Consider the following 26,639-nt stretch of genomic DNA (forward strand, 5'->3'; position numbering starts at 1 on the left):
ACACAAGTGTAATCTTTGCCAAGACTATAGTAAACAGTTGGACCCGATAAAATGTTTAATTCAATATTACTTTGGTTGGCACCATTTTGTGATGTCTCGAGTTTCTAGTAATGTAAAATCCTAATGTGCTCGAATTAGAAACGCTGTGGCAGATTCAAACAACGTCTCCCCCACAATGAAAAGTAATGTCATGATTTAATACCAAACAATGACAAACATTACTACCATTTTCTATGCGTCCAAAGTAGCGGCAGGCAATGTGAGATGCCATCACGATGATCAAGTCAGGTAACTTCCGGTTCAGACAGATTTTAACGGGAGCTTTGCTGAAAACGTTCTAAAATGAGCGACAGAACAGCAAAATAAACTCTTTCCAGGCAAAAGGTGCTCACAAAAGCCCACTGCCCAAATCCGTCAAGGGTCTGATTCGCTAGACTGTGCATGATTGTCAGAGAGAGTTAAAGACATGACCTTGTGTGTAGATTGGCGTGTCACGACGTTGATGTCTGAAGGGTACTCGGCAAACCTGTCAACGCAATCAAATGAAGCCGTTGTAACGAGGGCCTCGATTAATTTATTGAGATGAGTGAAAGGGGTGACAGATGCAGTGATTATCAACCCAGTGAACATTTGGGTGATGCTTGACCTCAGATGGCTATTCATCTAAATTAAATTATTTAGGCCTTAAATGTTATAGAAGATTACACTGCCATTGTGTCGAGGATATTCATTTTCAAAAAGATCTTACCTTTCAGAACATTTGGTTGAACGTGTAGTCAACAAGCTATGCCGAGTAGCATTATATTGGAGTCATTACTTTCTACTTACAATTATAATATATTAAATGCCACTGCATTCTTTTTTTAAGAACAAAATATAAAGGCCTACATTTCATAAAAGATAAGTACAGGGAAAAACTATTCATCAAAACTAAAGCACATCTTAATCCATCCCTGAAATCAGGGATGGTAGCATTTTATAACACAAATCTGTAATTGCATAGTCGAATAGTATAACTTGGGACTGTGCCTCTTTTGGACAGATTGTCTAGAGTCTGTTTACGATGTGGACAATGCTGATAATTATAATAAAACTACAAATATCGTATACCATACAAAGACAATATCTACATTTTGTGTGACAGAAAAATTCAATGGCCAAGAGACAATATGACAAAGGCGACGTTCCTGTTATTACATGAATTTAAAAAGAACTACACAATCACTTTACCACACCAACAGGCAACTCACACTCCTAGAAGTAAAAAAAAATGAAAAAATATTTTTTCCGACACTTGAATAGCTGTTGTAGCTTTACTGTAGCAGTCATGTGAATCATATGCGTTGAACTGCGTCTTGAGTTTCAGGGTGGTTTGAATAAGGGACTTGGCCACAGTTCAGTGGAAAATACTGGATGAGGTTCGCCTGTCCCGTTTGGCTGTGTTGAGATGCCAGTGGTTAGGGGCCCACCTGGGCCTCAGTTCGCAGCGTTCTGCGGGCCCTCCGGGATGAGCGACATGAAGAATGTTACGATGAACGACCAGGTGGTGGACAGGAAGTTGGCCTGGGGGGCAACATCCGTGTCCTCCGCTCCTTCTCCTTCTGCACCACTACCATCATTATCCTCATCACCGCTAACCCCAGTATCAGCACCAGGCCCATTATCTTCATCAGGGTCATCGTCGTCTTCGTCCAGCGAGTCATCCGTCGCTCCCTCCTAAACAGGGTGGACATGGTCTAGGTTAGGATAGGCACTTCTTACGGCCTAAAGCGAGGCGCAAGTTGCATTTAAAATCAAAGTCAAACATTAAAGGTCCCCTTTTCTAACCACCAACGGTCATGTTAATAAGCCATTACAAGCCACTTCCCAATCCACCATCTAGTGCCAGCACACAGAAAGATAGGGGACCATTTAAGCCAACAAACTAGTTTGCTTGTATTCCTGCAAATATTGACCTGGTAAATATACATATGTGAGGATGCCTTCCCCTCCCTGGCAGATGCAAGCCCCAGTCTTAATGAGAGTTTGGTGTTCCTTGTGGTGGGGGGGGGGGTTACCTGGGGGTCTGCGTTGTCCTCGTCCTCCCCTGCCTGGGCATCGTTCTCCAGGTTGAATGGGAACCAGCCGGCCTGGTGCCTGGATGGGGAGGAACAACACAGCAGTCGGCTTGAAGAACAACACAGCGCAAGGACTCCAATCAAGTATGTAATGTTACACATAGATTTAATCACAAAATTAAACAGGTTTGGGAGTTGTATATGCTTAGGATGGGATATCATTTTAATATATATATTAGCCTGGTTTACCTGTCCTTCTCCCTACCTGCCTGCACTCTGCCCGCCGTGTACTCACTGAGCATGACAGGAGTCTTATACAAGGCTAGGCAGACCTATTGCTAAAGCTAGCGAGATAGTCACAGGTATGGAGGAGTGGCTTTGAAGTGTGGCCTGATGGGAGGGGGAGCAATTTCTCAGTTGGATACCTTCAAAAACGAGAGATTGCCTAGCGGCCTACCTTTCAAGCATTGGAACTGTTGACTAAAAGGGACCCAGGAAAACACAGACCACCAACAAAGGGTGATCTGACCCGCTGGGGCGGGGGCGGAGGGGAAAAGACTCACAGGTTGAGGACCAGGATGGCGCCCATCACCAGGACGAAGCGGCTGAAGGATGAGTAGAAGTACACGATGCTGATCAGGATGGCGGTGCGCGACATGGTGTACACCCAGTCCAGCCAGTCGCGGTTCTCCTCCTCCTCCTCGTTGGCGGCGTCAGCCAGACGAGCGGCTGCCTGGGCCCCCTCCACGTTGTTGTTGTTGACGTTGTTGCCGTGGCGATACCCCCGAGGGGGCTGGGAGGCGTCCATTGGCCGCCCGGTGCCAGCGGGCTGGTTCCGCCAGTGCTGCTGCGCTGAAGCGTTCCACGCCTGACTGGGAGGGCAAGGAGGGCGTGGAGTTCAATTTAAAAAGGTCATTGTTACAATATCAGGGATAGGGTTAGCTTTAGGGTGCTTATGGTTAGGGTCAGTACTGACATCACACAGAGGGGGGCGCTGTTGAGGTACCCATTAGCCGTAAATAGCAACAGGTGAGGCTTCAGGGGAGACTCAGGAAGTGAGACTGAGTTGAGGGTCTCTGGCGGTGGCTCTCTGCAGGCGAGACTCGAGTTTATAGGATTAAAACAAAGGATGCACGGTTTTGTTGAAGACTTCCATGAGAGAACTTTTGGGTTGCAACACTACACTGGGGAAACTGAACGACGGGATTCAAAGCGCAGGCTGGTCACCTGGAGACGAGGTGCCGTTGCGGCGTGTCATGGAGAGAGCTGATCGCCTACAGCGGCTGTGGACCTGCGGTGAGTACCTCGCAGCTTACCCCCTAGGTAGGTGAGATTGGACTCACCCAGGGAAGTACAGGAACATACTTCAAGTTCGACGCGCCACGTAGGGACAGACATGAGGTTACGGGCTGTCTACCCAGATGAATAACGATTGTGGTAGGCCTGGCTCATAACAGTCATGGATTAAGAAAATAAAAGCCCCCCCACTCAGCAGGGCTCAAGACTGCCAACCATTTATTATGTGGGTGCCAGTAAAAAAGAACGCAATTATATCATATAATAAAAAAATATATTCTAATTGATTCAACACATTTTATTGGAATAACAAAGCAAAACTGCAATATCACAGAAGTGCTATTTGTAGCAAGTAAGTGGCTTCAGATCTACTCTTTGTCCGACTCCGACTCGGTTACAGCAGAGCGTTGATGTAAAGCGGCTGGTTGACACCACACGAGCGCCCAGTTGGGCAGCTTCGATTTTACGTCTTGTTTTGCGTTCAATATATTGAGTGGTAAAGAACGATGCTGTGCGCCAAGGTATTGAGCAGGGCTGGAATTTATAGTGTGGCTGTACGGCGGCGCCGGTGTGAGTGCTTTCACTGACGACCCAATGAAGACACTGCTTTCAATGTATGGGGGTACTTCAAATGATCATAAAACGAAAAAGGTGGTTTGTACATTTTGCAAAGTTTCAATGAAATTTCACCTCAGCACTATTCAAGAGCATGCAAAGAAATACACTATTGAAGATGAGGGAGCAGAAAAGATAAGAAATATATCTTAACCGGATATGATCAGCCTGTTATCATCGAGAGGAAAGAGATAAAGGCGTGGGCGGTATAAGATAAAAGGACATCCTATGCTGTAGAAACATTCTACAATGTATTTAAAGTTACTGATTCTTTGAAAATGAATGTACACAGGATGTATGGTACGTGAGAAATGAGTGGCGAAAAAAGGGGTGCGACCAACTCAAAATAGTTAGTGGCACAAGTGCCACCAGTATTATAAAATGTTAGTCTTGAGCCCTGCTGAGTGCTAATGAGTATGATTCTGATTTAAAGACAGAATGTACTTACTAGTGCATGTAGTACTGACGGAAGTATTGCTGCTGCCACCACATCAGGGTCATGGTGTTGTACGTGGGACTTTCTGTCGGGTTGGTTGGAGGAACTGGCTGTGGCGAATACTGGTTCCATGGTAAACTGCCAAACAGAGTTTAAGTTTAAACAAAGAAGCAGAGAAACAAACAATCCTTTAATCCCATAATGGATCATGAGTCGTGGGCTTAGTGTTTTAAGGAAGGTTTACCCATGCATGAAGGCTGGATGCATGGGGTAGTAAGGGCCATGCGTTCGATGCTGGACCCCATCGCTGCTCTGCGATTGGCCGCTCTGAGACGTGGACGGGTTGGCAAAACTCTGATGGGACACGAAAAAAAGGGAGGGAGGGGGTGGGGTCGGGTTTCAGCCATGAGGTGTTTTTTACACAAAACAATATAATCAGGCACACCAAATGTGAACAGTTACAGAAACTAAAGAGTATGGTGTGCTGTGGCGTTAGGCTGCAACGATAAATCGATGGAACAGTTGGTTAATCGATCGACAATAAATGGGTAGAATCTCATTTCAATAATAGATTTATCGTTTCATTGATGCATCAAGTATAAACAACAAATAATTGCTAATTATTTTTGTAGTTAAATGGCAATATTCGGTCCATGGATCATCATAAAATAAATTAGTTAGTAGACATTACCATGGGTTCTGGTCATTTGTGATGGCATTTGCTATTTATGACAGTGGATGGACTAAATGATCAATCTAAATAATAATGGACCATGAGAATAAGCTTAAATTGCCCCCCAGCCCTGCTGTGGTGGTGCTAATGAGAACGCTGATGAAATGAAGGGCAACCGCTGAGCAGTTAGTGGCAAGCGCACCGTGGGGCCGGCGGAGGGGCCCGGCGGGGCCTTATTACTGCTGCCGTGGGCCTTCGGGGAGGGCGGGGGGGTGCGGGACGCACACACCAGATGGAGCATGTGGTACTCGTCCTGCTGTGAGACACAGACCCGCGTCGTTAGCAGAGGAGGGCCACGTATTGCATCACGCATGATGCAAACGAAGGGGGGGGGGAGAGAGATTGATTGACACTCAATGATTGTGACATCAAATAACAAAGTTGTAATCACAGCACTTCTTCTAGTCTGGAAATCAAAGTGGAATGTCTGGAATTCAAATGCTTATATTTTTAGTCCCCGTCAGGCATTTATTAAAAAAACTGTTTTAATTTGTCAACTATCTTTTAGTTTTTCGAACACATAATATAATTGCAGCGCTAAGCTGTAAGGTAGCTGTTTGAGAGGGAAAACATGAAATATTTTATCCTTATAATTCTCCTTCTCCAAGGAAACAGGGAAAATACAAGGGGTGCCACAGAGCCAGGACATACCGTTCTCAGCACATCTTTCAAGGTAAGGTGATCCAAAAGGAGCTTCCCAGAATACACCAGCCTTTGGTCTTTTGAGCTCTGATAAAATATCACAGAACGATACAATAAAAAAAATAATAAAAGGACAGCAATTCAGATTAAACTTGCACATTAATGTCTATTACTAACTTAAGCAGGCGCTTATCGTAATTGTAGCCTTTCTAGAAAGAAGTTTGGCTTATATCATGGCTTTACTGCTACATATCAATTACAATTATCCCTTGACAACATGCATTTCCTTTCCCCCATTGTTTTTCTGTTTTTCCTGCATAAAGGGGTGTTGTGAATGGGGGACGGTTGGATTATGATGAACATGACTTTACATAGAGAGTTTTCGGAATGAAGTGGCCGGTCATAGAAATAAAAGGATGTTTGATCATAAAAGCTTACGATGCAACGTGTGAGCCATGCTGGGACGGGTCGCAATTGCTTTAGAAAAATACAATTTAGAGAAGAAACATGGCAGAGTGGCAGCCGTACTACAAAAAGATGACTGGGATGCAAAAAGATGACTGGGAGATGTCAAGCACCTTTCCTTCCTATTCAGAAAAGCAGTCATAACTGTCCCAATTTGGTAACAAAAAAACAAAGCAGGGTTCGCTGTAGAGAATGCTTAATGCTATCCTAAAGCACCTGGCTTTTCATAGGCCAGGGCACTGGAGGAAGTCAATCATTTCTTGGCTGCATATTCAATTAATTGATGCATTCCAAAATATTTGTTTAGGCTAACCAGCAAATTCTGGCCTATGATTGAAATAAAATAAAAGAGTTTGATCATAAAAGCTACCATGTATGATGGAAGGACATACTGTAGCAGTGGTTAAGGGACTTTGGGTATAAAAAGCCTCTGGTATAGATATCATGAAGAAGTCAAGCCGGAACTTGACCCATGGCAAACACCATACTGCAGGCTTTTAACAGCTCGAGGTTCGAGCACATAGAACCACAAGCACGCAGTTGTAAATGGGCCAAGGATCGAACCAGCAACACTCCCACTTCCCCAACAGAATATTAAAATCAACCATAGATAAATGACCACATTTCTTGAAATGTAAACGAGAATCTGTAAATATGTTGCAATACGCTTATCTGTAAAACATACAGATACCGTCCTTTCCACTTCTTCACAGAGCAACATAATACGACTATACTCTGGCAGTAATAGGTTCAAGGTCCCATGGTCTCATGTAAACAGAAAAATGATCGGACATTGAATACTCACAGGTTTACTGGGGTAAACATCAGTGAGGTGGGCTTTCAGCTTCTCCACTGTCCAGTTCTCGAAACAATTAATTCTCTGGTCGGTGTACTTCTGGTTCGGTGCCTTGATGACAAGAATCACCGGGATGTCTACAACACCTGGATCCATTCGGCAAAACCATTCGTCTTCAGATTAAATATGAATCTTAAGTGTCCATATCATGGCCCTGTTGGCCTGTTTCCCTCTTGTGCGAAGACGACCAAAAATAAACCCGTGTCCCACCGTCCCAGGCGGATCTATCCAATGGAGCCCCCCAAAAATATGTCACCAGTGAGTGGAGACCACGATGATAGGCCTGGTGGATAGAGTAACAAGACAAAAACTAAATTACTAAATTATTAAATTATTAAGACAAGGCTGCGTCTAGGGTCACTTCAGGTATTCACGTTTAGGTTCGCTAGACTACAACTAAGCATGGAAGTGTGCATACAGAGAGATGTCGTTGACCTGTAGAATATGCATTAATATGCAAACGTCTGCAACCAGAAAACGTGAGGCGTTTTAAGGAGACATCCTCGCTTAAGCAAGACATAACACCTCTAGATCAGCAGGCATGAAGTAAGCATCCTACCTTGACAGCTTATAACTGCTACAGCAAAAGTTGTTAGCCAACTCGGCTAACCCGAGGTAAATCGATAACAAACAGTTACGGTCCATAACATGCACATCCGCTTACCTCAGCCAGAGCAACAGGTTATATTTGGTGGAAAGGGGGCGGACGTGTTGTCAGACAGTATTTTGACAATGACTCGTCGTCTTGTCCATGTTTGCCCGTCGTCTTGTAAGCTATAAGTAGAAAGAGACGGGCCAATCGAGTCCGGAAATGACGTCACGCAAGCGTCGAACAGCTGATCGTTGAGTACGTTCAGACAGGCTCCACGTTATCAACATCTTTTTTTGTATTTTTTCGATATACGTTTATACATTGGCTTAGAATTATTATTTTTAATGCTTTTTATTGCATGAAGCTTTTGATTACCGGTTGTTGGCCATTTAATTTTAGCCTGGCTTCGGCTTTTTACCTTGTTTTGTTTTTAACACTGCATATTTATGCAGTGTTTCAAACAAATCCTTTGCTGGAACGAGATCTCCATCTTCAGGAGTTTTATTTTAAGCAGTGTCTTCCAACGTTTTTCCTTAGATGAAAGGGGCTGATCCATTTAATTCATAGAATAACATCTAGCGGCTAGCCCATTTAGTGGCAGTATGGTTTGTCAATTCAGAGCTGGGTACGCTTACTTCTACGATGGCCTTTTTAAAAATTGATTATAAGGCCATCGTACAGCCATATTTCTTTAATCAGGGGTGGATAATACTTCAATATCTTTCTGGTGTTAAAAATCCTTGAAAAAGTTTGGAAGGTCTCATAAAGGCCTGTGATTCAAATATTATTATTTCAGTATCATTCAACTGAAATGTTTTCTATAAGCCTGCAGCCAAGTCTGTTCTTTTCCTTCTTTCAGGCCAAATAAACACTTTGGTCGTTGTTGCAGCACATGATATATTGTATCTGACAAATTTATCTCACTCTCTCCCTCCTTCTCTCTCACAGCCTTTCCATCCCTCTCTCTCTCACAGCCTCTCTCCCCCTCTCTCGCTGCCTCCCTGGGGACTTTTGACAGAAAACGCTTTAGCTTTCAAACTGATATGGGTCTCCATGTCCCACCTCTAACCACACTGCATTAGCGTTAACCACATTTTATTAATTTCCTTCTCCCACTGTGCAGATCTGTTATATTATCTTACCGCCTTATGCACACGTATTTCCGATGATGGCTGTGGTTTCATTGACTTCCTCCATTCTGGTTTGGCAAACAAAAATTATCTAAATGTCTATTCAAAAGGCCTGTGAAACGTTGCTATCTGATGACCAAGGCTTGTTTTGCAAGAGAGGCATTTTCTAGTTTGTTTCTGTGTTAGTTTTTTCCTTATCTTAATGATCAGGATATGGGCATAATTCAACCATCTGTTTTTACAACTTATCTGGATCCAGCCGTCCTACTATGTTAAAGCAGAACTTCTGTGGGGTGACAGGCAGGTAACAGTTTGTTTCCTGTTTTATTACAGAGATACTATCTGTGAAGTGGATTAGTTTGTATAATGCTGTAGTGACTACATTATGGGTTTGTGTTCCCCTCTTACTGTGAGTGATCGAGTGGGAGAGAACTGGCTATGAGACAAGGGGGTCTAGGGAGGGTTTAGGGGGTTGCACGAGTTGTTCTAGCCATGCACTGCGAGTGATTGTTCTGCTGTCGTTTTTGGATTAAAACAGTTATTATTACGTTGCCTACGTCCTCCTTTTCCTCCGGCTCTACACTGGTGACCCCAACGTTTGTTTTTGTTTTTTATTTGTTGACAAAAACTGCGCGAGCGAACATTGCGATTCTGCAAAATGTCCGCCCGAGGAAGACGTTCACAGCGGCAGACATCACCGTCTCCTGTCAGGGTGACGCAGGACGTGCGCACCCCCACTCTTAAGCTGCCAGAGTTCTGGGACTCAGCGCCTGCTGCATGGTTCGCTATAGTAGAGGCACATTTCAGCAAAAGCAACGTTACCGACGACGACGACCGGTACAACCATGCTGTGGCTATGTTGGGCAGCTCCACCGCAGCGCGTGTGGTGGGGTTTCTGTCCGCCCCCCCCGACGACAAACAAATATGAGCGCCTCAAGGCCCTGCTCCTGGAGACATTTGAGCTGTCCACCGAGGAGAGGGTTTGCCGCTTATTTGACATGTCGGACTTGGGAGACGAGAGGCCCTCTGCATGTATGGAGAGGATGCTAAACCTGCTCGGTACAGAGGACCCCATGATCCTCTTCACAGAGCTGTTCATGCGCACACTGCCAGCTCAGGTCAGGATGGCGCTGGCTAACACCACCATCGTGGGACCCTGCGCCCTGGCCAGGGAGGCGGACCAGTTCGTCTTGGCCATGCCTCAACGGTCCCCCGACCTGCTTGCTCCCGCGTCTGCCCCGCCACCGGACCGTCGCAAGAGAGCGCAGGACGACGCCAGACCCTCTGGCCAGCAGAGTAACGCTGCGGGCCATTGTTTCCACAACCACGCCACTTTTGGCGCCAAGGCCAAACGGTGATGCTCGCCCTGCTCCTTTGGACCGACGGGAAACGGCAGGGCCGGCGCTCAGTAGTAGCCCTGAGCGCTGGTGTCACCAACAGGCTGCTCTTCATATAAGACACCGTCTCCGGTCGCAGATTCCTTTGTGACACAGGTGCCCATTAGAGCATCATTCCGTCAGGGAGATCAGAGGTGGCGAAGGGAGAGCACGGTCCGCAGTTGGTGGGTGCGGACGGCACGCCTATCCGTTCCTATGGCACTAGGGCGGTGGACGTGTGCTTCGGAGGACAACGCTTTACCTGGGATTTTGTCGTCGCAGCTGTCACATTTCCCCTCCTTGGCGCAGATTTTCTGTGCGCCCATAACCTGTTGGCGGATGTGGGGAACGGGTGCCTGGTCAACTCACAGACTTTCGCTTCCTTCGCCTGCACGCAGGGGGAGGCGGTCTACAGCGGGTTGTCCAACACACTCGCCGAAAGCGACCAGTACCTTCGGCTGCTCGCCGAATTCCCTGAACTTACTAAGCCCACCTTCTCCGTGCCCATGGTGAAGCACAGAGTGGAGCACCACATCGAGACTAATGGGCCTCCCCTCCAAGCCAGGGCCAGGTGCCTCAACCCTTAGAAGCTGTCTGTTGCCAGGGCGGAGTTCGCGCACATGGAGCAGGTGGGCATCGTTCGACGCTCGAACAGCCCCTGGGCATCTCCCCTGCACATCGTCCCTAAGCCAGACGGTGGGTGGCGCCCATGTGGGGACTACCGCCGCCTCAACGACGCGTCCAAGCCTGACCGCTACCCGGTCCCGCATATCCAGGACTTTTCAGCGCACCTGGCGGGTAAACGTTTCTTCTCCAAGGTGGACCTGGTACGGGGGTACCATCAGGTGCCGGTGCACCCAGAGGACGTCCCTAAGACAGCCGTCGTCACCCCCTTCGGTCTCTTCAAGTTTCTGTGGATGCCCTTCGGCCTGAGGAACATGGTGCAGACCTTCCAACGCCTCATGCACTCGGTGCTCCAGGACCTGCTCTTCCTCTTCGTCTACTTGGATGACATCCTCATCGCGAGCACCACGGAAGAGGAGCACCTGTCCCACCTCCGGACCCTCTTCACGCGGCTCAGCCAACATGGGCTGATTGTCAATCCGGCAAAGTGTGAGTTCGGACGGGACACCCTTGACTTTCTCGGGCATCAGGTTTCCGCGGAGGGTGTGATCCCCCTCCCCTCGAAGGTGGAAGCTGTTGCAGCCTTCCCACGCCCCTGCACAGTCAGCGAGCTGAAGGGGTTCATCAGGATGGTGACTTTCTACTATCGCTTCCTCCCCCACATAGCTCACATCCTGCAGCCGCTGTCCGAGGCCCAGAAGGGCAAGGCTCTGAAGCAACCGGTCGACTGGACTGCGGAACGTGTCAAGGCCTTCCAGGACACCAAGGCGGCCCTGGCCCGCGCAGCCATGTTGGCCGACCCCTCACCCCCTGCGCCCTAGGCTCTCACCACGGACGGATCAGACTTTGCCGTGGGGGCGGTGTACGAGCAGTGGATTGGGGATGCCTGGCAGCCACTCGCATTCTTCAGCCGCCAGCTGTCTCCCAGCGAGTGCAAGTACAGCACCTTCAACAGAGAGCTCCTCGGGCTGTGGCTCGAGGTCAGACACTTCCGTTTTTTACTGGAAGGCCATGAGTTTACGGCCTACGTGGACCACAAGCCACTCACACACGCCATGTCCAAGAAAGCAGAGCCGTGGTCCAACCGCCAGCAGAACCAACTCTCGTACATCTCCGAGTTCACCACAGACATCCAGCACGTGGCTAGGAAGTCCAACGTGGTCGCGGATTGTCTCTCCAGGGTGGTGGTGAGTGCGGTCCAGCGGACCAGCAAGCTCTAAAGTCGTCGAACACGGGGCTGCGCCTGGAGGAGGTGCTCTTTAGTGATATAGGGGCCAAGCTCCTGTGCGACGTTTCCACAGGTCAGCCAAGGCCGGTAGTCCCCGCCAACTGGAGACGCCATGTCTTCGAGGCGGTACACAGCTTATCTTACCCAGGTAGGAAACCGTCCTCACGGCTGGTGTCAGAGAAGTTCGTCTGGCACGGGCTCAAGAGAGATGTGAGGGCCTGGGTCGACACTTACACTGCCTGTCAACGCGCCAAGGTGCATCGCCATGTCAAGGCCCCCCTGGAACAGTTCTCGGTGCCCGACCGGAGGTTCGACCATGTCAACGTTGACCTGGTGGGACCCCTGCCCCCCTCGCACGGCTTCACCTACCTCTTTACCATGGTGGACAGGACGACGCACTTGCCGGAGGCAGTCTCGCTCTCCTCAACGACAGCCCCCGACCTGGCTCGGGCGTTCATCGCGGTGTGGGTCTCCCACTACGGCACTCCTGCTGACCTCTCCTCTGACCGTGGCCCGCAGTTTAAGTCAGAGCTGTGGGCGACGGTGGCGGAGAATCTGGGGGTCAAGCTCCACCGCACTACCGTCTACCACCCGCAGGCTAACGGACTTGTTGAGCGCTTTCATCGCTCTATGAAGGCCGCCCTTCGAGCCAGCCTCACGGACAGCAACTAGCTCGACAAACTGCCGTGGGTCATGCTGCCACCGCGCAGGGGCCGCCCGCCCGTCCGACCCCCCCCTGCCACGTCGTGGCCGTCCCCCCCTACAAGCCCCCACAGCTTGCGGCCCTCCGGTCGTCGCTGCCCCCCGCCCCGCCCAACAAGAGGATGTGATGGACGATGTCACGCCTCCTCCCGCACCTCCTGACTTTGCCTACAGTCGTAGGGGCCGGGCCATTCGCCCTCCTCGCCGCGGGGATTTTGAATATTGAGGTGAACACTGGGGGGGCTGGTGTAGTGACAACATTATGGGTTTGTGTTCCCCTCTTACTGTGAGTGATCGAGTGGGAGGGAACTGGCTATGAGACACGGGGGTCTAGGGAGGGTTTAGGGGGTTGCACAAGTCTAGCCATGCACTGCGAGTGAGTGTTCTGCTGTCGTTTATGGATATGGTTATTATTACGTTGCCTACATCCTGCTTTTCCTCCGGCACTACAATGCCTTCATAAGAGAATTTTCATACACTTTTTTACAGTTTACTACTGCTCGCCGAGTCCGTCTTTGTCAATTACATGCTTACAGATTCATGCCTCGCCTCAAGCAACATGATTGGTCGAAAGAAATATGAAGTGAAAGAAAGGGAAATGCCCCGTACACCCATATTTGAGCTCATCTGCCATCAGACTTCAGACGTTCATCTTAAGTCTTATTTGTGAGTGGCGAGTCGTTGATCTGATCTGGCTGTGGTTTCATCACAGCCAGACCTGCTTGTTTGTATTTGTGTGCAAAGTAGACAAGGAGGCGAGATGAGAAGGAGACCCTTGAACATGTTGATGCACTGAAGTGCCGAAGTCTGTGACTGTTGCTGAAGTCATCGCAGCCCCACATGTGAATACCATGTGTCTGAAGTGGATGTGCAGACAAAGAACATTACTCAGAGCAGGACTGTTAACGTACCATTGAGGCAAACTGAAGAGAGATGTATAATCGCCCAGTTATCCCCCACTCCCACGTCTGGTCTTCTACATGCATAGGTTGGCTGATACTAATGAGGTTTTGTCATTTCAAACCTATTCATATAGGTTTGAAAATAACCTACCCCCCCCCCACACACACACACACGGTTTGTCCTCAGTGGTCTTTCAGTGTTCCGTCCACTTAATGAAAGGAAGGAAAATATTTCTGAAAACAGAATTTACCTAGGCTATCACACATCATGCATTGGTGTTGATGGCTGCTTTTCACAGAACTCCTGAATGTGAACGTCACGACACAGAACTGCATCCAGACACGGCGAGAAACTCACCGGCATCATGCGGACAGGAAGTAGCTTATTTAACTCCAGTTCACAGCTTGAACACAAAAGGGGTTGAAATTGGACAATTTGCATTTATAAGGCATGAGGACTGGGGATCAAAGTCAACCTACTGTTACTCAGAACATTTCCCTGTCTCTATTTTTCAGAAAAGCAAAACCACCTTTCAGGGCTAATTGGTAATTTTGACTGGAAGCAACCATTTTCTTCTGGGTATTTGTGTCAAGCATCAAATTGCCTCAGAGCAAGGTTGTATGTTTAGATGTATCAGGCCTGGAGGACAAACAGACAAGCTAGTGTCTGTTTGTTAGTGTGCCCTAAGCTAGGGCACACTAAACGAAGCGGGACATAAATCAAAGGGGGCCCAATAAACAGTGATTGATGTCAGAGTAAAGACCTTTTTAAGCTTTCCTTTTGCTACATGGAAACTCTGGACTTTGTTGATGTTCATTTGCTATTTTCGTCTTTGAATGATGGAGACAAAGGTCTCGGCGGCTTGGCTTTCTGTATGTGTTTCTCTGGGTTTTGAGGGTGTACAACCGCGGAAAATGTGAGTCAAAGACATCTCAAATAAGTGCTGTGTCCCTGACAGTTCAATTATTTGTTTTGACGTGGCATCAAATAATAATTTTCTCTAAGTTGCATGAGAAAATAAGCTCATTAAGACATATTGTTTTGAAAGGTATTTATTTATTTTGGCCTTTTTTTTCTTCTTTTTTTAATGATGTGAACGCATAAATAATGGTCACAAATTTATCATCATCACACACTCAATCAACATCTTGGACATAAGCCAATTCAGAATACATTTGATGTGTGAGGCATCAGTGTGGCTGAATAAATTAAAGTTAGGGAGTATATACAGTATATATGTATAATAAAGGATATATGACCCTTCCCTTTATTTCAGACCTCAAACTAGACATGCTAAAGGTACACATCATTTTGAACCCAGAGTCAAGGTTGTCAAGGTTGGGTCCTTGCAACAACCTGAAGTAGCATGTAGCATACACTAGGTGGCAGCATGCATTCAGAAAAGCTCATTCCAAACTAGAAGAACTAACCTATTTAACATAATTAAGGAGGATTTAAATGTAAATGATTGCATAAGAATGAAACATTGTCATATATGTGATTGCTGTATGCATAATGTCTTCTTTGCCGTGAATTTAAAAAGTGTGTTAATTTGTTCTCAAAGTACAATTCTTTACAACCACACCCATGTGTAACTTAACACCGCATGCAAGAGTTAAAGTGGTCAATTTGTTCATTGCAGTCTGTATGTTGCATTGCATCATACATGCATTGAATCTGGCACGCATGCATTACTATAACATCTTATGTAGATTGATTCACTGAAGTACAATTCCTGCGACTAATTGGTCCATGCCCTATTCAACTCCTTTAAACACAACAACGATGCAACAATGCACCTACATGAATAGGAGAACTTTCCTGTCTTTTATTCAAAAGGTCAGGTGAGGCAGACAGACACCCCAGTGTTACCTCTTAGACTTTCTGGCAGTGGTGCTGAGGTGTGTGTGAGGTACAATGTGTTTATGTGCACGTGCAGTTTTTGCAAGCATTTATGTTCACACAAGACAGTATTCAGTCTACAATTTGTAGCCATTTATAACACTGTAGCTTCTGTTCTACTCATTCGAATATCAAGGCTACTGTCTATTATTACGTCCCTTGTGTTACCTTTTCTCTTTGTGCTTCCTACCTTTAGTGCACACTGCCATACAAGAGCAAATTCCCCCTACAATATTGTTATACACTTTTCGTTTTTTGCTATGTCTGATGAAGGGGCACCAGTGATCCAGCGGCGGTGCTGCACCACTGCTGGATGCATGGAGGGGAAACACTGCGTCCCCATGGTAACAAGCTTCCTGTCCGCATGAGCTCCATAAACGGATTTCCTTTGAGACGGAGGGAGGAGAGAGAGAGAGAGACGGATGATGACGTCACGAAAGTTTTGCAGGTTTTCTGCTAAAACCGATTTTTCATTCACAAAAAAAGAAAATACAAAGAGAGAAACTTTTCACAACAGCTCCGCAAAGCTGGATCCTGGGCTCTCAGTCTCTCAAAGGAGACATTCCGTTTATTTGCAATATTCTATTCTACTAAAGGGGAATACCTTCAGGTGTTCGGAACACAATGTTTCACCTGTAACCGCATCAAGTGTCCGGGAGTGACTCACCTCCTGTATCCCGATGACGCAAGTGGATCGCAAGTGTGATGCGTCCCACCGCTGAGCATCATCGCTCTGCATGAGCCCTCACCCTGGAGATCTTTTCTGTACCAGTGTGGTGGTGTGCAAACTGTCTGGGTTTGCGAAGTGAAAAGGGAGCTGCAGGACAATAAGGCGTGACTCAACCCTTTCTATCTTCCAATGACATCGCTCACCCCCCTCCCCTCTGGCCAGGAAACCTCATTCATGCCGAGGATGTTACCATATAAACACAAGGTCAACTCCTTTTGCGTTCTTTTCTCAAAGGCATCTGGTTGGCTGTGGAACGAGTGAAGCAGTGGTTGTAGAGTGCAAGGGGTATGTTAATAAACCAAAGAGCTTGAGATAACCACATGTAGCCTCATCGTCACCAGGAGATCGTGCCCTGGTCTTTTGGGCGGCTCAGGCTCTGCGGCCCTGTTTCCCGATGTTCCACAGTGCCGTGAATGGCTCACCGATTTCATCGGATGTATGTGTGTGTGTGTGTGTGCATGTGCGTGCGTGCGTGCGTGCGTGCGTGCGTGCGTGTCACCGTCTGCTGCATGTGGCAAGGTCATGAATAAAAGGTTGGTTTTTGGAAGGCTCCAATTGGTGCCGCAAAAAAAGACCCCAAATAGCCCTCCCATGACACCGACGGGTTGTTTGTCCTACATCCAGGGGCGTCCTGGTAAGGCGGAAGAATGTGTGCAGTGTGTCATAATCGGCTTTAAGATAAGACCAGAGTGGCTGGTAACCGAGCTCCCAGCCTTAGGGATAATTGTCATGCAGAGACAAATTTGAGTCTTGTCTTTAAATGTAGAGCACCTCTGTGACGGTGGGGCTACTCAGTAGCCCATTCCGAAACAGATGGTGCTAATGAACGTATATTTGTGGTGCCAATTTTACGACAATAGCGTCTATTTGGGGGTGCAACGTAGTAACTCTATGTATAGTAGTTAAAATGAAACAACTGCATCCGACTTTCAGTGTAACCTTGGAGGGAGTCTGGCTTCCGTTGCACGATATCGAGGGAATATTTAATCAGAACTCCATCACCGTGTGGCTCGGCAATGGTCACGCTCAGGGACATTGCTCCATGTAACATTTAGTCCTTTTTAACAAACGCAGCTTGACTGAGGCAACCGTGATGAGTTAATGCTACATTTAGATGTACCAATATTCCTGGGGCACCATAACCTTGTTTGGCTCCTCCACCAAAATGGATCTCAGGGTGAGAATTTCCGGATGCCACAAGGGATGAAAATATCCAGATGCATGACCTGCTATTGCGAAGAACATGTTCCTTGCAAATATGTACCCCCCAGCCCCCCTCCCCCGCCTCGTCGGACAATAAATTCATTGCCTCAGGAACAGTCCAGGAGATTCGCCTTGCAACTGTTTGTTTTTACAAAAGCGTTCATGTAATTCAGATCTTTATTTTATTATTTTTCACTATGTATCATTAATGTATCTATTAGTTGCACACTTCTCTTTCACTTTCAGTACTTCATAAAGATTTTCTGTGATCAACCAACTCCTACTCCACTTTCAACTTATACAATAATAAGGAAATAATGCTTCAGATTCCCATAGCTATTCTCTGTTTTTAGGAACTTGTTTGTGCAGATTGGTTGTACTTGCTCCAATATTCATTGTTTTTCTTTGATTCTTCTCAGCCTCACTTCTGATTGTTATTGGATAAAAGGCTATTATGCTAGCTTTATTAGAGTGTATTGTTTGTAATATAGTTGGTTGTCATCTAGCAGTCTAAGTCCCACCAAGTTTCCTTTCTAAACATGCACATCCGATCCTATTGCAAAAAAGTCTGTTATGCACTGATTTGTTGCTGTCGAGGAATATTTACTTAAACCTGTGCAAGACACATATTGTCTTTCACCTGCAAATGAGCATGAGTTGAATAGCATTATAATCATTGCTGTCCTCTCTGAGGGAAAGAGAGAGAGAGCTTCAGGCCTAGGGATGATGGTGATGTTCATGTTTTTCACAGCTGGCAGTAGAACTCTCCTTTGCATTGCTTCTGCTTAGTCCTTTGTTTCCAGGGAGCCGAATGAGGAGCACTGCGGGAATTATAGGCTTCAGGTGAGATCACCCAATGAATGAAATGTGAGTTTCCATTAAAGAAAATTCTCCAAAGGCCAGAAATAATCCATCATGCTGCGAAAGTCAAGTTGAGAACAGCACTTTTGCTAAAGTCGCACAAAGAATCCGGGAGTTGTGTTCAATGGTGAAGGAAGGCCCCAGGAGGCGGAGGAGAGCGTTTCCATAGCTACAGGGTCATCAGAATGCAGTGACACACCATCTTACAGCCCCGTAGGTAGACTTGGAGTACAGGCATGTGGTTCAGATGGCAGTCGCTGCAGAGCATCCATTACCGAAAAGAAGTGCCTCCATGCAGTCGACAATCTCATAAAGAGGAGGATATCGCATGCTCTGTCTCGCAACATTTCTTAATTGTCTATTAGATGAGACGAAAGCCCATAAATCCGTATGAATCCGTATGAAAGATGAATCACACGTCGGTAACGGTGACGCCAGCTGCTCAGCAGGGAACTTATCGCTGATAAAATGTAGGGTTTTTGAAAAAGCTGTAACAGATGCTTGTCACTGATTGTCTGCTTTTTGAAAGTCAAAACATGATAACATGTATTCTGTGCATTCGGTTGATTTTCCTCTCTGCAACATATGCCGCCCGAAATATCTAACATTCCTCCATCTTCCTCCAGTTTGCATTTTTTTTTGATACATTTAACCAGGCTAAATACTCTGAGTAGAGAGGGTGGAGTCAGCCACCCCCTATCACGGTGCTAATAGAGTTGAGAAAGGGTGGGAACGTATTGGATTCAACATTGTCCATTGGAAGAGCCTGCGATGTGATTTTGGAATAGATTGAAATGAACACGCTCTCTCTCCCTCTCTCCCTCCCTCTTTCTCTCTCTCTTTCTTTTACCCCTGTTCTTTGTCTCTCTCTTTGACTTTCTCCCCTGTTCTGAGTCTCTCTCTTTATATTTCTTCCATGATCTCTTGATCAGAGAGAGAGAGAGAGAGAGAGAGAGAGAGAGAGAGAGAGAGAGAGAGAGAGAGAGAGAGAGAGAGAGAGAGAGAGAGAGAGAGAGAGAGAGAGAGAGAGAGAGAGAGAGAGAGAGAGAGAGAGAGAGAGAGAGAGAGAGAGAGAGAGAGAGAGGGCCTGCACCAAGGCCGGGCCATTCAATTTGCTCTCTCCCTCGTTCCCCCGCCCTCCGAGCTCCCCTTAAGGGCAGCCGACTTCCGTCTGCGCAGTGAGCATTAATAGTGCGATTGGTATTCCACACTCGACTAACATGCCTTGACGGCGGTTGCACCGCGGAGACCCTGACTTCTCACCCTAACCGGCCTAACCAGAAACTAAGCAGCAGCAGAGCCCATTTCCTCTTTTAGGTTGCTGGCTAATCACACACCTGTTGCACTTTGGAGACGAGCCCTGGGGTCAGGATGTGACACGTTCACTGCGCTGCATCTTCAGTGGAGTGGCTGGCCGACGGTAACGGAAATTCTCCATTAGGCGATGAAGGAAATGTCCCGCTTGTTATGACGTGACCTGAGAGCGGTGACACCTGTTAGACTAGAGAGATGTGCCACACACACGCAGGAGAAGGGAGCAGAGCTTTATGTAAATGTGCTGTGTTTGGGAGTATAGTTTGAATCAGGCTTTGGGTTTTGAGAAGTTTCACCTCTGATTGTTAGAACTGGTAATTGCAGTACAATATTTTAATCATAAATTATTTAGCAAGGCCGTGAATGTACAGAAAAATAAAGTTTTTGTTTTGTATTTCTGTAATGTACCGCCATATTGAATGACTCAAACAGACAAAGACACGCTCCCCTGCACAAACGAAGGTCTGGTGTAATCGCTCTGTATGGATTGTGTTCCTTCTAATTACAAGGACTAGAAACAATGTTGTGGTCTATTTACTTGCAAGCCAATCAACTTGTCATTGAAAGAATTAAACACCTGTCAGCCGGGGTTGTATACATGTTATGTATAACAGCCACTGGTTGATATGTCAATTTTAAAAGCAGTGTAAACAATGTGAACTCTAAACAGGTGTTTTCCTTTATACGTGGGTAATGCAGTGTTTTCTATCTCAATTCTTAAAGCATGGTATTACATGACCAAGATTAGGTAGCTGCTAGGGCCAGACATAAAGAAAATTATGCATTTTACATTGAAATGTATGCACCGTAGTTTGAACAAAAGTGTGTGAAGTGACAAGTGCAGTGAAGCATACACACTGTGGAGTGAAGCATACACACTGTGCAGTGAAGCATACACAATGTGTAGCGAAGCTGGCTTTTGTCACTCATCTTAGCAAGACACATTTCCCAATGCAAATATGAATAGTGCTACTAACCATCGTCTACTATAGCACAATGGCTTTCAATCAAAAATCACTGAGCAAACATGTGATAGTTGCAGGTCAAGGCCATGTCACTGGTCATGGAGATTTAGAAACTTGGTTTATTCTACATGTAATATGTTATGCAGCACTACTGAATAGTACATCAAGTACATCAATGGCATTACTACGGCAACGTGAGCAGTGACCCCCCTCCTCTCCTCCACCCCTCCTATGGGGTCTGGCTAGCCGTTACCCTGACAACATGTCTCACAGCAAAGCGTTCCTGCGGCGTGTTGATGAAGCGAGGAGCTCTCTGCGTCTAAACGCAGGCCAACTCTGCTAATACAATTGAAGGCAATTAACAGTGGGCTCTCATGTGACAATCATTATTCTGAATGTGAAGGACGGATACAACGTTCTGTATATGTGTGTGTGTGTGTTTGTGTGTGTGTTTGTGTTTGTTTTGTGTGTGTGAGCTCGTATTTGTGTTTTTGTGTGTGCCAATGTGTATGTGTGTGTGTGTGTGTGGGGGTCACCACATGCCTGCAGGACTGTGTGTTTGTGTGTGTGGGTGGTTAGGTGTGTGTGTGTGTGTGTGTGTGTGTGTGTGTGTGTGTGTGTGTGTGTGTGTGTGTGTGTGTGTGTGTGTGTGTGTGTGTGTGCATTTGCGCAACGTGAACATGCCTGCAGATTGTCTTTGGTATGAGTGTTTATGAGTTTATGAGGCTCCTGCAGAGTCAGTAGGGGTTGGCAGCGTTTGAAGAAACCAGAGGAGCTCTATGCTGCACAATGAATGAAGCAGGGGATCTGTGCAGGCTGCGTTCTCCTTGACCTGCCAGTGCAGAGCGTCGAGGTTCTGTATCTGTGTGTGTTTCTCGTCCACCAGGGCTACCAGACATTTAATCGTATTATTCACTGTGCTGATCTCAAAGTCCATTGTTTGTGTCTGATTGACCCCTGACCCTTTCTCAGCTTTCACCCCCGCGCCCCACACACCCCTTGCTGAGTGCTGATCAACTGATAACACTGAAGAGTGGATGTTGGTGGTGGGCCGTTGTTGGTGGGGGGCGTTGCTGTTGTCGCTAGTTGTCAACGACAACAACAGCAAAAGCAGGAATCGCTAGTTTGTGTTCACACCTGCAGAGCTGTGCGGGCTGCAGTCCAAAGATTTCATTTATGAGGTACAGAGAAGTGATGACTCAGGCAGCCTCTCAATGAGAAGCTGAAACCAAAGGGGCTTCTGTGGTGACCACTGTTCACAGGTCTGATCAGAGACCCAGGGGAGGGATGGGAGGGTGAACTTCCGGTGGTCTTTCATGGTGACATAAGGACGGGGAGCAATGCAGACAAGAAGCGGATATGTAAACGCGATGCAGTCATGACGCGAGTGGGGAACTGATTCAGTGATTCATATCACCTCTCCTTTTGAATTATTTAGTCTCCTTTTGAATGATTAAAGCGGCAATCTGGAAGATCGTCAAAGATTTTATTGAAATAATGGTCAGTTCAGGGACTATTGATCGTCGAATGAGGCAACGCAATGATGATTGAGACTATTTCATTGATGAAAGCCCTTGCATTTACAGTATTGATAAACTTGGTGGCGACATTAACGACATGCATCCAAGTCACAACCGGCGCCCATTGAGCAACGCGTTTTCCATCACCCAGCAGTGCTGGTTCCGCCAGAGAGGGTGAGGCTGAGCCACTGCAACAGACTCTCTCTTCAACCCGTGTGTGTAGCGCCATACAGCTTTTATGTCTGCAATCGGTGCCGCCAAAGAGAATGAAACGGATATCTTTGAGATTTCCACTTAAAGTTCAAGATGTTTGGCCATGAGTATAAAATTCATATATTGTCATATTGTGCCATTGTTTGTTTGTATGAAAATAATGATATGGATTTTTCATATCGCCCAGGCCCATGTTTAAACTACACTAGATCCTTGACTTGCTTCTGACTCCACCTTTCTTTTCGACTTTCCTTTCATATACCAGGTAACTCACGCCAAAAGAAATACATATAAGACTCTACTCCCCACTCTCTCTCTCTCTCATCTCTCTTTCTAATCAAAAAATATTCTCCAAATATTGACTGGGATGAGTCAGTATCAGTCTGCAGAACTTGAATGTTTGTCTTCAGTGGGGTGTGTGACGGGGAGGGGGACTCTTGTCAGTTGGACCATATTAAAACAACGACAACAATAACGTAATTAGTGTTAATTGTTCCGTTCAGTGGGAGGGGGGAGCAGAGCAGAGGGATGCTTTGCCGGCTTCTTATTGGCTCCCACTGTTGGGTGTGCGTATGGCTGCCACCTAGCCTGGGACCGCAGTTGAGTCAGAACTCGATTAAAGTCGTTAAAGATGATCATCGTGACACACGGTACATTAAACCCCAGGGAGGAACAAGGAGTGTCACAGATCATTTAAGACCACAATCGTCACTACAGTAAAACGACTGCATCACACCCTCTGCTAATGTTCTCCTCTGGCTCCTGCAGGCAGGAGAGGAAGATTTTTGTTGTAGTGAATAATCAGGGTTCCTCATGAGATGCTGGCTGTAGTGTGTGAGGCAGGCCTTTGCCTCTCCAAACAGGGTGTTTTTGGTTGTTTGTGGTTTGATTTGTCAGTTGACATTATGCAATGAATGATTATGCAATGGTCAAGCAACAATTTCTTGCATCTAATAATATCATCAGCTGTTTTGTTTTAAGAGCACAGATGATGGAGAGGGACTGGTGTGGTGCTGTGAAGCATCTCAGTCCTAACACAAATGACTTGTAATAGACGCACAGCAGGCTTAAACAAAACCTTTGATGGAATTGATTTGGTGACAGGCAAATCCTGGAAATATTAAGAAAAAGAGGAGAGAATAAGCAAGAATGTCTTAGTACACAGCAAAAAGAGAAGAGAAAGAGAAGGCAAGGCAATGCAACTTTATTTGTATAGCACTTTTCATACACGAGGCAGGCTCAAAGTGCTTTTCAAAAAGAGAAGAGAGAAGAAGGAGAGTGTCTTACGACATATCAAAACGAGTAGAGAAGGAGTAGGAGAATGTCTAAAAACTCAGCAGAAGGACTGCTAGTGGTTTCTTTCCCCTTAGCATAGGGATGAGCGTGTTCATACATCGTTTTCAGTGAATTTGATCAAAGGTGCAGTCAAACATGTTACATTATGCAGGTGCTAGTAAGCAGTGAATGGTTTTAATCAGCAATCGCTGCTTGATTGAATTTCATCCCATGGGATAATTTCATCCCATGAGAGTGAATGAATGTTACACACAACACATCTGTTGATGGCCAGCTCTTTGTGATGCTGTTCTCTTCTCTCCGTCCATGCTTATGCTAGTTGTATTGTGTTCCTCCATCACACACAGCTGCATCTCGCTCTCTCTCTCTCTCTCTCTCTCTCTCTCTCTCTCTCTCTCTCTCTCTCTCTCTCTCTCTCTCTCTCTCTCTCTCTCTCTCTCTCTCTCTCTTTCGCTCTCTCATCCTCTTCACCAGTCTAGCCTTTTTCCTCCTTGATGGTCACTGACGTGTGATTTAGCCCACTGTTAAAAGTGCTGTCATTCAATTGCCAACAAGTTCAATAAAAGCAATCATCCCTCTCGCTGTCATTTCTTTTGCATGTTTATGTGTGTGTGTGTGAGTGCGCATAGCTTATCTGGATCTGAGAAATGGAATGAAAAGGGTCTGAGATGCATCAGGGCTATTTATTTATTTATATATTTCACATTTGCTGACGTCAATGAGACGAAAACCACTGGAAATTAACACCTACGGTAATCACTAAAATGCCAGCTCACCCCCACCACTTTGACGTGGGGCTGAACGGCCCGACACCTAGGAAAATTACATATTTTCTTCAATTGTAATTCAGTGAAGGCTTTCATGGCCACAGGAAGTGCCTGGGTAGGTTTAGAGAATCCTCTTTCTCCTTGCAGACCTCAACCTCAGCCAACCCTCCATTCATGACTGCTGCAGGATGCAAACGTATTCTACCATCCCATCACAAACCCCCAGAGCCTCTTAGCGTTGTAGGAACCTTGCATGATTGCAGGGCCAGGTGCCGGCTGTCATGGTGCACGTCTCTTGCAGTTGTGTGAAAATCTATAGATGCGTTTACTTGGCTGCAACACGTGATGAATCCACCCCTCTAATGTGTGTAATGCATGTGACTTAACTACTAGATGCGATACCAGATACTAGGATTGATGCAGGACACTAACTAGATGGAGAAGAGAACCTGTAATCCCCGTCGCAGGTAGAGCGGAAACACTGCTGTAATGGAATAAAGATGGTGATTTGTTTTCGCTCTCTCCCTCTATCCTTCTCCTTCCCTCCCTCCCTCCCTCTCTCCCTGCAAATGAGGCGAGCTCGGAAGAACCTTCCGGTTTTGATTTAATCTCCTCTGAAGACTTCTCTGCCCGGCTCCCCTAGAGGGAGCAGACACTACTCTGAGTGGTGACTTGCAGCTTTTGCCACACACACACAAACACACTGGTCTAGCACACGAGGCTTTCTCGCTTCACTTGAGACATGCACGTGGAACCTGGCTGATGAGATTCTGTTTTGTAAGGGAGCCTGTAAACTGACTGTTGGCCTTCATATAGTTGAGTATTGAATGTTGTGTTCGGTATCCTAGTCTAGACAGACTGCAATTAGGAGCAACTTCAAATCCAACACACGTCGCTGCCTTGGGTCTATAATATAATGTACAATACACTTAATGTTAAATAACGATTAAGGATATCTGATTGCCTACTTGTATATATGTTTTGGCTCAAAGCCCACATATCACTCACCCCTGTGTCAATGGACCACAGCTCACTTGAACTCACTTTCTTTGAACTCCATTAGATTAAAATCGATTATTGCGGCATACACGAGGTGAGTTCTTTGAAACCCGAGCTTTGTAACCTCCCTCGGGTTAGAGATGAGCAGTCGGGTCCCTCCATGAACTATTTGATCAGCGTGCTCCTCGACGTCACTAACGTCGCCGGCTTTATTCATCCCAAGCAGCAAAGCCAAAGAGCCGTGGCTTCCTGTCTGCAACGGGGAGAACGACAGGAAGGTTCCGGCACCCCCCTGGCTCGATGCGTCTCGGCAGCTTAGCCGTGACGGGGCGCTGAAGATCTGACGGAGGAGAGGGGATTTGACTAAGAGATGGCGTCGGCGGATCACAAGCGACTGGGATTAGCGTTGAGGCTTGCATGTAGGGCTTTGCGGTTCTCGCTGTTTCCCACGAGGAGCACACCGCAGGCCTGTGAAGGCTGTGCATCCTGAGTGTGTTTCATGTCTGTCTGTCATGTGATGCTCACCTTCTGCGAGGATCACAGAAGACACTCTGCACTCTTCTCGTGGCAATTTGTGCAAAAGTGTAATTAAAGTTTTTTTTCCAGTTGGATTAATTGAATGAAAGTTCCTTTATAGCTTTACCCGCCTTTAGCAGATGGGATTACAGCATTTGAATATCCTGTATGTAATCCTCTTTCACAGTGCTTCAAATGAACAGCACAATAGAGGCCAACACAAGAGCCCGTCTGTGACTAAACCTCTGCCGATGCATCTTGTGACCGATGAGCTCCTGTGCGCGTATGTAACAAGGCGTCGTTTACAATAAGCCACTAACAAAGGTCAGCCCTCCATCATCACATGTTCCCCCGGGAAAACAGCCCCTCTGAGAGCCGTCACAGCTGACGGTCTCACAGGGGTGGGACGGCTGTTTCCCGTCACAAAGATCTGTGAATCACTCGATTAACGCCTTTCATAAAATACTCAATCTGCGTGATTGACAGAGTGCTTCAATCTCAATAGAGAAATGGCACAAAATAATCTCTCTTCCAAGCCCCCCTCCCACTCCCCAGACTGTAGTTTGCCACTGCTTGGTAGAGGAAGTCTGAATAACAAAACTAATTGTATGACCTTACCCACTGAGTGACTAACATACTAACTACCACCTTGATAAGTAGGCAGCAAGCGAGAAGTAAGATAATAATATTTGCTATTT

At 46.5% G+C, this 26,639-nt stretch overlaps 1 protein-coding gene across 3 annotated transcripts; it reads right to left on the minus strand.

The window, feature by feature from the left end:
• Positions 1 to 176: 176 nt before the first annotated feature.
• LOC307084650 (homocysteine-responsive endoplasmic reticulum-resident ubiquitin-like domain member 2 protein) lies at positions 177 to 7,900 on the minus strand. 3 transcript variants are annotated; one of them, XM_079749118.1, is made up of 9 exons: positions 7,765 to 7,900; positions 7,050 to 7,383; positions 5,789 to 5,866; positions 5,280 to 5,390; positions 4,649 to 4,758; positions 4,417 to 4,542; positions 2,621 to 2,929; positions 2,058 to 2,136; positions 177 to 1,716 (listed from the first exon to the last, which is right to left on the minus strand). In XM_079749118.1, the coding sequence occupies exons 2-9, from the start codon at positions 7,194 to 7,196 to the stop codon at positions 1,477 to 1,479; spliced, it is 1,200 nt and encodes a 399-aa protein (XP_079605244.1). In that variant the 5' UTR covers positions 7,197 to 7,383; positions 7,765 to 7,900; the 3' UTR covers positions 177 to 1,476. The 3 variants fall into 3 exon arrangements, with proteins under 3 accessions (XP_079605244.1, XP_079605242.1, XP_079605243.1); XM_079749116.1 differs by having other exon boundaries at positions 5,280 to 5,393; XM_079749117.1 differs by lacking the exon at positions 7,765 to 7,900 and adding an exon at positions 7,660 to 7,728 and having other exon boundaries at positions 5,280 to 5,393.
• Between the last annotated feature and the right edge of the window lie 18,739 nt (positions 7,901 to 26,639).

The sequence above is a fragment of the Pollachius pollachius genome (genome assembly GCF_949987615.1).
Source record: "Pollachius pollachius genome assembly, chromosome: 13".
Lineage (NCBI taxonomy): Eukaryota > Metazoa > Chordata > Actinopteri > Gadiformes > Gadidae > Pollachius > Pollachius pollachius.